This window comes from Podarcis cretensis, assembly GCF_951804945.1.
Source record: "Podarcis cretensis genome assembly, chromosome: 2".
Taxonomy (NCBI): Eukaryota; Metazoa; Chordata; class Lepidosauria; order Squamata; family Lacertidae; genus Podarcis; species Podarcis cretensis.
Window position 1 is genome coordinate 58,945,128 of NC_137171.1, and position 10,846 is coordinate 58,955,973.

At 41.4% G+C, this 10,846-nt stretch overlaps 1 protein-coding gene across 2 annotated transcripts in view; it reads left to right on the plus strand.

Moving 5' to 3' along the window:
- The window catches only part of SEC24A (SEC24 homolog A, COPII coat complex component), a 31,110-nt gene extending 22,311 nt beyond the window's left edge, over positions 1–8,799 (plus strand). For both annotated transcript variants that reach the window (XM_079968095.1, XM_079968094.1), the window contains exons 13-23: positions 254–460; positions 671–791; positions 1,130–1,288; positions 2,764–2,937; positions 3,479–3,589; positions 3,941–4,116; positions 4,641–4,778; positions 5,364–5,468; positions 5,617–5,709; positions 7,034–7,137; positions 8,504–8,799. In XM_079968095.1, coding sequence (XP_079824221.1) covers positions 254–460; positions 671–791; positions 1,130–1,288; positions 2,764–2,937; positions 3,479–3,589; positions 3,941–4,116; positions 4,641–4,778; positions 5,364–5,468; positions 5,617–5,709; positions 7,034–7,137; positions 8,504–8,618 — 1,503 coding nt within the window. In that variant the 3' untranslated portion in view covers positions 8,619–8,799. The remainder of the gene's footprint in view (positions 1–253; positions 461–670; positions 792–1,129; positions 1,289–2,763; positions 2,938–3,478; positions 3,590–3,940; positions 4,117–4,640; positions 4,779–5,363; positions 5,469–5,616; positions 5,710–7,033; positions 7,138–8,503) is intronic.
- The last annotated feature ends 2,047 nt before the right edge of the window (positions 8,800–10,846 follow it).

Below are 10,846 nucleotides of genomic sequence, written 5' to 3' on the forward strand. Positions count from 1 at the left end.
CATTTTTGGACAAGTATGTGAAAGATAGAAAGGACAGTTCATTGAATTTGTGGGGTTATGTTTGATTTTGAAAGAATGTGTATCTTGGAAGGGGTTGGGTGGGTTGGGAATCTTCAGAGACCAGTTGCTATAAAATGGCAAGGCTTACTATTTGCTAACAAAATGTCTTTTATGAATGCTTCTAATGAAATTTTGAATTCTATGGGAGACATGTCTTTTGAATATTCTAATGCTCTTATTCCCCCCCCCCCAGCTAATTCAAGATTTATTGAAAACTTTGCCTCAAATGTTTACTAACTCCCTGGAAACTCAGAGTGCTCTGGGACCTGCACTACAGGCTGCCTTTAAATTGATGTCCCCCACTGGTGGTCGGATTTCTGTCTTCCAGACACAACTTCCTACTGTAGGAGTGGGTGCTCTCAAACCTCGGGAAGAGCCTAACCAAAAAGCTGCTGCAAAGGTTAGCAAAAGCTGCTTTCTATGTATTCTTTAAGTAACCCTCAATTTAACTTGTCTTATTGGCTGCAACTGCATCCCTCAAAACACCGTTTTGAACCCAGGCCCAGTCTCTTTTACGGATAAGTTGAGCTACTGCTTCAGTCCACGCGAGTTTATGGAGAACAGCAGAAATGTGTATTTTGAAGTTCTATCATTTTGACTTTTTCACCAGGATATCCATCTTACACCATCTACTGACTTCTATAAAAAGTTGGCCTTGGACTGTTCTGGACAGCAGGTTGCAGTTGACCTGTTCCTCCTTAGCGGGCAGTACTCTGACTTGGCTTCATTAGGTGAGTAAGGTATTTTTACATTTGTGTGAAAAGGAAAAGAAATCAGCATGATAGTTTTAACAGTACGTTTTAAATAGTAAAAACTGAATCTTAATGCTGGGTTCCACTTGGAGTATAGAAAGTTAAATTTTAATACAATAAGCTGAATGCGCACAAGTTAAATGTGCATAAGTTGTAACATTTCTTACTGTAACATTTCTACAATATTTTAAAATACCCTGGCACATACTTTCTCCCAATACTGTTAGTGCATCTCCCAATACTATCAATGTTAGATTGTATTTATTGTGTTGACTGTAGTTTGTTCCTTCAATTTATCCTTGGATTTTTATTTTTAGGTTGTATATCGAGGTATTCAGCTGGTAGTGTCTATTACTATCAATCTTACCATCAACAACACAATCCTCTTCTGGTGGAGAAACTACAAAAAGAGCTGAAACGATACTTGACTCGGAAGATTGGTTTTGAGGCTGTCATGCGAATAAGGTGTACGAAAGGTCAGACAATTTAATTTGCTAATGTTAAGCAAAGCAGTGCTTCCATAAGTGCCTAAATAAGTAATTGGCAGAAGCGCACATGCAAATATTTAAAAGCTTAGCATCGTGAATTTAGAATATTTAGAACAGTGAACATGCATCTGTGAATGTATTAGATTCTCCCAGTGTGTTGTGATCCAGTGGTCCAGAATACTGGGTGGTTCTTCTTTCTGTCGATGAGTAGGCCAGGCTGTTTCCAAAAAGAAAAGACTTGGATTAGTTGAATTTGGAGTCAGGAAGCAGTTCCCACATCCCTAGAGCTGGATTTCTGCTTCTTCAGTTTTAATGGATACAGATCTTTAAATCTTTCCTTATACAAAAAATAACACTTTTGTCTATTTGTTATTTACTTTTAAAAATAAATGAAGGTAAAGGGACCCCTAACCATTAGGTCCAGTCGTGACCGACTCAGGGGTTGTGGCGCTCATCTCGCTTTATTGGCCGAGGGTGCCGGCGTACAGCTTCAGGATCATGTGGCCTGCATGACTAAGCTGCTTCTGGCGAACCAGAGCAGCGCACGGAAGCGCCGTTTACCTTCCCGCCGGAGCGGTACCTATTTATCTACTTGCACTCTGACGTGCTTTCGAACTGCTAGGTTGGCTGGAGCAGGGACCGAACAACGGGAGCTAAAACAAAATTAAAGAGAGAGAGAATATTCTTGAATTAACTAGCCTTGGGAAAGGTAAATGTTTGTTTGTGTGAGCTTGCCCTGGATTTACCTATAGAGTCTACCAAGTCTAGCTAAAAATAACCTTCAGACAGTTCTGCCAGTGGAAAAAATTGTTAATAAAGTGAGACCATCCCCCGAGTGTTAATCTTTAAATCAAGATCAGGTGAAATAATAATGGAGTTGCTTCTATGTCTTTTATTTTGAGAGCATTATTTTATTTTCCTTAGTCCCCCTTACAGGACTTGACTGACTCCCTGTGATAATGCAAGTGTTAATACATGTGTGTAATTATTCCTTAAGGTATTGTGCTACTTATCTGTTTAGTCACTGAGACTGAGACTTTGAGACATTGGCTTGGTCCAAAGTGCCCTCTACATGTGCCAAAATAGCTTCCACATCAGCACAGGACGATTGTTGCCCTTTGCACTTATGTTAAATATTTCTCTAATAAAGCTTTCCACCAATGCGAGAGTTTGTAGTGGAAATGGGTGCTAGTAGCGTCAGTAGGTCCATGGAATATCACATATGGCCCTTTGGATCTCAGCCATTACCTTATACAAGTTCTCTGAATAGAGGACACCCAGTAAATAGGTGTTTAGTGGCACTGCCTAAGGCTGGTCTGATGCTGGAGAACTGGATAAATTACTGAACTTCAGCAGCTTTCAGACGTGCTGATGACTTTCTTTGCAAGGAGACAATGCAGTCAAAGTGATTGTGCAAGATTTGAGTTGAAATAGTATTCCTGTAACACTTTTCTCTTCCATAGGCCTTTCGATTCATACCTTCCATGGCAACTTCTTTGTACGGTCAACAGATCTGTTGTCTTTACCCAATGTGAACCCTGATGCAGGATATGCTGTACAGATGTCAGTAGAGGAGAATCTCACAGACATGCAGGTTGTCTGCTTCCAGTCAGCTCTCCTCTATACGTCTAGTAAAGGTAAGGATGTCATGGCATCTATTGCCACTAGTAGTATCTGCTAAAATATATATACATGCTTGTTGATCTACATTTTTTGTGAAGATAAGATTAATTGGTCTTGAGTCTTCATAGATCTGACTAATTAGCACACACTAGCTTGTTTGTAGTTTTTTCATTACTGCATTAATGAACTCCAGGCCAGAATGCACATTATAAAATAGAACGACTGCTTAGCTGAAGATGGACATTTGTAGTATTTACAATTCTATGATTCTGTGTTGAGATTCCTGCATTGCAGGGGGTTGGACTAGATGATGCTCGGAGTCCCTTCCAAATCTACAATTTTATGATTTTTCTTCTAAAGTGTCTCTTGTGGAAGTTTGGTTGAAAAACTGCAACCTGTGTTTGACTTATGTGAAGAACTACATTAAGGCGGCGGGGGGGGGGGCGGGAGGGAACTATTAATTATAATGTTGGGCTACATCTGTGAAAGTTTCTGAAGCATTACCTGGACACATTTGTTAGATGCAGCTCTGATGTTATGGATTTCCCTGTACAGGTGAAAGGAGGATTCGTGTTCACACTTTGTGCTTACCAGTTGTTAGCCAGCTGAGTGATGTTTATTTGGGAGCTGACGTGCAAGCAATTACCGGGCTGCTAGCCAATATGGGTAAGTGCTTTGGTTGTTTTTTGAAAGTAAGGTATTTGTAGTTTTGAATAATAATGTCTGAACAATTATTATTTTATTACCACCATATTGCTCTTGAGATACTGAAGGTGGTGGTGAATGTTTTTGGTTTGTATTGACATAGAATGCATAGCATTCTGCTATAGCTGTGTGGGTTCACTGTGTGAAGGGCTGACATTCTGCCATCTCTGGTTTGCATTCTTCCTAGCTTTGTGTGTGTGTGTGTGTGTGTGTGAGAGAGAGAGAGAGAGAGTCTTAAGCAACTGTAGAACCATAGATCATCAAGAACGCCTAACTTAGTAGCCAAAATCAGTATGTACTTTTTTTCTTTAGCTGTTGACCGGTCAGTTACTGCTAGCCTGAGTGATGCTCGAGATGCACTGGTGAATGCTGTAATAGATTCTCTGTCTGCGTACCGGTCCTCTGTCCTAACCATTCAGCAGCCTGGACTCATGGCTCCAATTTCATTACGTCTCTTCCCATTGTATGTGCTGGCTCTCTTAAAGCAGGTAAGGACAAAAATAAATTTGAAAACATAATATCCAGGATATGAAGGTCCCGAGATGTGCACCAAAATACATGGAAACACTGGCTTTTACCATTTCCTCTGTCCACTGCAGCTCCAGTGGTTTTTCAGTGTTCCATTTTGGCTTCCCTGAAACTTTACAAGTTGTGGTTAAAGCTTTTTGACAGCAGCTTATGATAGGAAGTTGTTCCTCAAGTCCTGGTGTGTGAGGAGAAACTGGCCCTCTGGATTTAGATTAATGAATCCTTCCTTCTAGATTGATTAGTGTTTGTTGCTGTTGCACTTTCAAATTTATTAACTGTATTTAAATCAGACTTTTTCAAACAACATGAATTTTATACAAACAAATAAGCAGAGCACAGATAGATCTTGGTGTGTTGCCCTCTGAGATGTCCTTTCATCTTCCTCTCTTACATTATTACCAAATGGGATATAAATTGTATACTATGCTGTGTATGTTTACTTCCTGAGTAATGGATGTGGTAATGATGCTACTTTTATTCACAGAAAGCATTCCAAACCGGGACAAACATACGTTTAGATGATCGCATCTTTACCATGTGTCAAGTGAAGAACCAACCTTTAGTGTACCTCATGCTTATGATGCATCCTAATTTATACCGAATTGACAATCTCACAGACGAGGTATGATCATTCTTCTCTAAATTGTGCCTGTAAACACCACCTCTTAGGCCTCGATTAGGTTTTGCCATGATTAAGGTTAATCATAGGTAAAGGTAAAGGGACCCCTGACCATTAGGTCTAGTCGCGGACGACTCTGGGGTTGCGCCACTCATCTTGCTTTATTGGCTGAGGGAGCCGGCATACAGCTTCCGGGTCATGTGGCTAGCATGACTAAGCCGCTTCTGGCGAGCCAGAGCAGCACACGGAAATGCTGTTTACCTTCCTGCCAGAGCGGTACCTATTTATCTACTTGCACTTTGACGTGCTTTTGAACTGCTAGGTTGGCAGGAGCAGGGACCGAGCAACGGGAGCTCACCCTGTCGCAGGGATCCAAACCGCCGACCGGCAAGCCCCAGGCTCTGTGGTTTCACCCACAGCGCCAACCACGTCCCTTAAGGTTAATCATACTGAAGGGTAAAATGCAGTTGCAACATACAGGTCGGTACATTGTGCCTTTTTACACGATAAGGTCTCTATTCCTATTGTTAATCAAGATCTGACCTGTAGCCTCTTCATATCTTACCAATTATATACATATTTCTTTAGGGAGCCCTCAACGTCAATGACAAAACAATACCTCAGCCTCCCATTCTCCAGCTGTCTGTGGAGAAGATAAATAGAGATGGTGCCTACCTTATGGATGCTGGCTCTGTAAGTTACATTCTGCTAATATTCGTATTGTGTGCAAAATGTGGCTCATTCTCTTTGAAGCTTCATAGCTGTCATTTGCCAGAAAGTGTATGAGAGGAGTAAAATGCACAGAGTAATGTTTTCTGGTTATCCATGTCTGTCTTTACAGGTGATGTTTTTGTGGGTTGGAAAGAATTGTGGACAGAACTTTATCAGCCGTGTCCTTGGAGTTCAACACTATGCATCAATACCACACAATATGGTAAGAATGTGCAGGCAACTCCCAACTCGCAAAACTGTGCACAAGGGTGCACAGTGCCGAAAGGGTGCGGGGGCAGAACAGGGTCAGAATGGACTTCTGCACATCCCAGAATGGAACCCCCATGTAAGTGAGGATTCCTCTGTAATTCAGAAGAACTTCTGGCTCCTTAGAACTACGTGAAAAAGTTAAGCTACACAATTATAATTCCTGCTGTGCAAACTGCAGTATTTTTAAGGATTGGCTTACAGGCAGCTCACTTCACCTGTTCTAATCTTTAGATATCCCTCACAAGTGTCTGAATTTACGGGCAGCATTCAGTGAAATAGTTGCACTAGTGCGGAGGGATGTCTTTCCTCTAGGATTCCTCCAGATTGGCTCCAAAGAGTTGAGAAAGCCCCCAGAGCAGATTTAAGGGTTGTGCAGGCAGAGGAGAAGGGGAGATGGTTCCATTGCATGAGGAGAAACCCTTACACTGATAGAATGATCCGCTTAACACAATGTTGAATACACCCTGTATTTCCTTATTTAGGGGAACAAAAATGTTTCCTCAAACATTTTCCACTATGTAGGCCTGAGGGTGGGGAATCTCCAGACTGTGTGAGCTGCCATCATTTTTAAGGCTGTTTGCAAGTGGATGGTACAGAAATTGCTTGGAGAGGGACTTTAGAGGCAAGTCCCTTTGACATTGTCACATGATGTCATAATGATGACAGGTGATTGAGGGATCCACTTCCAGTCCTGAAGGAGACATTTGGGATAGCATCCAATGGAGTGCAAGCTGGTGTGAACTGCAGCATTGCCCTCTCCTCCTGTCCCATGCACCCCAAAACTTGCGCTGGAGAGTTGGAGGAGCTTCCAGAGCGTGGGGGTGAGGAATCCTGTTGCACAAGCAAATTTCTATTGCACATGCAAGTGAACACCATCAAATGCCTCTTTGTTGAAGTATACACATTGTTCACTACCAATTAGCCAGGAGTTGAAGATAAAGAACGGTGCAGAGAGTGAATCCTACTGCTGGCTAAATCTAAATCTAATCCTACTGCTGACTAAGTTTCAGAAGGGCTGCTCTTTCACCATGGTTGATTGATAGTGGGTTGCTGACAGACTGCTAATGGCATTTTGCACAACACTGGTTTACTTGAGCAGCAGTGCCTGAAAAAATGCAGTGGGGACAGTTTTTGCCTCCTTCAAAAAAATTAGGGTTATGCATATTCTTGCAGGTATAGGGGGGCCAGTATCAACCTGAATATATCTGAATACAAATAACCTGAGTACTTTAGATATTATTTTTGACTGGCATTCACAGTAGCTCTTTTTGTGACAGACACAACTTCCAGAACTTGATACGGCTGAGTCTTCTAGAATGCTTGCTTTTATCTCTTGGCTGAGGGAGCAAAGGCCCTTCTTTCCTATATTGTATATTTTAAGGTAAGTGGCATTTTTATATGAGAAGACTACATCAGCATACAGACCTGGTAGCCGTGCAGCTTGCTGCTCACCTGGGACAAGTAGCAACTGGCTCTCTGCGAATAGCTTAGTTACAAACTTCCTCTGTTGCATGCCCCCCCGCCTATTAAAGAGAGGAACATTCTTTGCCTGCTTGCTTCTGGCAGAGATAGAGTGAGACCACATTCAATGAAAGTAAAAAGGGGTAGCAACACTGATATTTGGTGGCATATGGGGAGTGTTAAGGGGTGTACAAATGGAGGGATGCTCAGACCCTTAAGTACTTACCTGAAATGGCCATGTTGTGGCATGCATGGAATTCCCACACAAGCCAGTAGTTCCCTTCCATTTCAATAGTAAGAACAGCTACAGGGCTGTCCCAAGTACTGCCATGAATGAAGAAGTATTTGCTTCCTCCTATCCATGTATGTATCAGAGTTTGTGCCCATGCAAACAGCATGAGCATCTTTAATGCTGTAGATTCCCGACATGTTGCGTGGCGATTCCCGCCTCCCAGCAGTTGGAATAAATGAAGACACAGGACACCGTTATTTTAGGTTAATGGGCAAAAAATGGCCACAACTTTATTGGTTACAGGTAAGAGCAGTATTGGCTTTAGGCATTGGTCCTATCAGACTATCCGGCATGAAACCGAAAAGCGTTAACACCAGCAAGGGGAGCCCCTGAGATGCACATCCCTAGGCACTCCCCAAGGGGTCACCGCTGGGGGGCGCACTTTAGGCCCTAACCTCCATAGGTTTCAGACGAGGCAACGCCCTCTGGAATCCTTTACCGGACTACCCTTAAATATTTGGGGGAGGTGATGGCGCTCCTCCCCTCCAACTCATCTGCATAATAATAATACCCCTACCAATGCCAAACCGCCAAACCAAGGACGTTGTGACAATTTGCTACGAGGTAGGCGAAGAAACCAAATGGCCAGTGCCAATTTGCCAAGTGGAAAAATTCCTACCAGGCCCCTTTCGGCGACCAACCGAGGTCCATAGCAAGGTCAGAGGGAAAACCTAGAGGGTGGGTGGGTGGGAAACCGCAGCTGCTGCGACGGCAAAAAGGGGAGATTCCGGGGCTGCGCCGACCTTAAGTGACCCAGGCCACGCCCCCTGGGGCTGACACGTCCCGAGGATTCCCCAGGTCGCGTGGGCTGAAGACAGCCCCGCGCGGTTGTTGGGGGCGTGAGCCCGCAACTCCACCTCCTCCTTATGTCGAAAGTGGTTTTAACAAAATAGATTTTGCTTTTATCAGACAATTCACATTGTAAATATTTTCTAGGAATAAAGCATTAAAAAGTGTTGACGCTCATGAAATTCTGTTTGCTTTTATTTTTAAGGGATGAAAGTCCATGGAAACCAAGTTTCCTGCAAAATATGATAGAAGACAGAACGGAATCTGCATTATCGTACTATGAGTTCCTTTTGCATATTCAGCAGCAAGTGAATAAATGAGCCCCTTTCAAAGGACCGTTCCTGCATACAGAACACTTGTGCTTGTAATGCTCCTATAAAGTTTTTGGCCTGATGCAGTTGATGAGAATCTCACTGTGATTTTCAGAAAGAAAGGAAAAACAAAGCAAATAAAGGACCACCAAATCTTGTACTTCAAACAATTAAAATCCATTTGAACATGTTGGATGCCTTTTTAATTTGCTGCAGAATGTTTCACTGTAAGTAGCATTATAAAGGCAATATTGAAGAGCTGAACCTTTATACAAGATTTTTTTTGTTCAAAATACTATGTTTCTAACTTTTTGTTTTGTTTTTCTGCTTTGTTTTGCTGCTGTATTTCAAACCTCCCAAGACTGAGTTGCAGGGAAACTATATTGTCTTGATTTATACAATATGTATCACTAATTTTTTAAAAAATACATTTTTAAAGAAGCAATGAAACAATTCGTGGTGAACAAAGTATTTAATGAACTTAGTTTCTAGTGCTTTTCAAAATGGATTATGATAAGCAAGGCAGAGTAAACGTGAAGGGATCTGGCTGGATTTAAATGAATATGAAACAATTCATTTAAAAAGCTTTAAGGTGCACCAGTATTCTAGTACCTGAAAGAACCATGAACTTGCACTATGTCCATTGAGAATTATAATCACATGGCCTGAATTGGCTACAAAAATGGTGACCATGGATTCTTGTCTTCGATAGTAACATGATGTGTGTAAGTCTTAATTCATTAATTGAAAGTAAATAGGGGAACAGACTGTCCAACCAAAAGTCATGGATTGCATTTGATTAAATATAAAGTCACATTTTTATATTCAGTTTAAAATTTTTAATACGAGTGCTTAATGGTGACACTAAGCCATAATCATCACGTTAAAAACAGTGTTGAGTAACTTGTCTAAAATCCAGATGAGCATCTAACATGCTGCCATTTAAAATTGAAAAAATGCAGGGAAGAATTTTTGTGGCTTTAATGGAAAAAGATTTCAGAAATCCCGCTTAATAGGCAAGAATCCCATTTTCTGCATAGTATAAGCAAGAATAATAAACATTAGTTTTACTCATACCCAGGAAACTACTGTGAAATAAATCATGGCAAACAGCATTAGTGTTTTTATGTAGATTACCATACAAGCAGCCAGCATTGGTATCATCCTTCATCCATGGTAGAACTTCAACTTGTAGCTGTCTTGGATTTCTATTTTCTCTCACACCTCTTCTCCTCTCCCAAGAAAAGTGGATCGGAAATATATTTCCATTGCACTTCTTCCTTGGTGTTCCTTTTGTGGAATGATACTTCGCAGCCATTTTTTCAGACCGTTGCTTTTGTTCAGTTATAGAAGATTAACTGAAATGTCCTCAGTGACGGGCATGGGTAAGCATTACATGCACAAAAAGCCACTAAAGTTCTCTAAAGAACTGTGGTGTTTATAAACCAGCATTTCGAATCGGAATACCAACTCTTATCTACTTCTAACAACATTGTCTGCTAATCTATCCAGTGTGTCAGAGTGGTCTATATAAAGTTGCTTATAGAATTGTTTACTTTCATGTTACAGGTGGGGGTGAATCTCCCTCTTCAAAAGGGATTAAAATACCTGTTGAAATCTGCAAAAGAAAAGTTCTTTATTGCTGGTGTCATTCTTTTTTTTATAGTAGTAATCCAGTTATGGAAGTTGCTATCAATAATGATATGCACATTTTCAGCATGTGATCATAATGCAGTGCGTGCTTGTGAGTACTGGAAATCAAAACCTGAATATTATTATTTTGACCATAGTTCCATTGACTCTTCTAAACAAAAGTGTACAAAATATACCAAGAACAATTTGTGCATAGATTGTGTGCTTAGATTATTTTTCTGGCTCAGGCATAGGTACTGTGGATGGATAACAAATGCATCCAGCACCCCTTGGGTGAATAACTGCTCCCTATGCTGCACGCATAATATTTTGAACAGATAACTGGTGTCACCGGGCTTGGCTGCACTCCTCGGGGTGGTGGGAGCCCTTAAATGTAGCACCATGCCCAGCTATCTCCTGTGCACAAAGATACTTTGTTGGAAGAGTGTGTCGTGGGGTGTGTGTATTTCAAACGTGGTTTCACTTCCTGTAAGACAGGATGATAGGCCTTGACTGAACTAGCCTACCTGAGGGAGAAAATGATTTCAAGAATAAATCCCTAATCTCCACCTCTTTAACAAAAATAAAAAGGATAGTGAGCACAT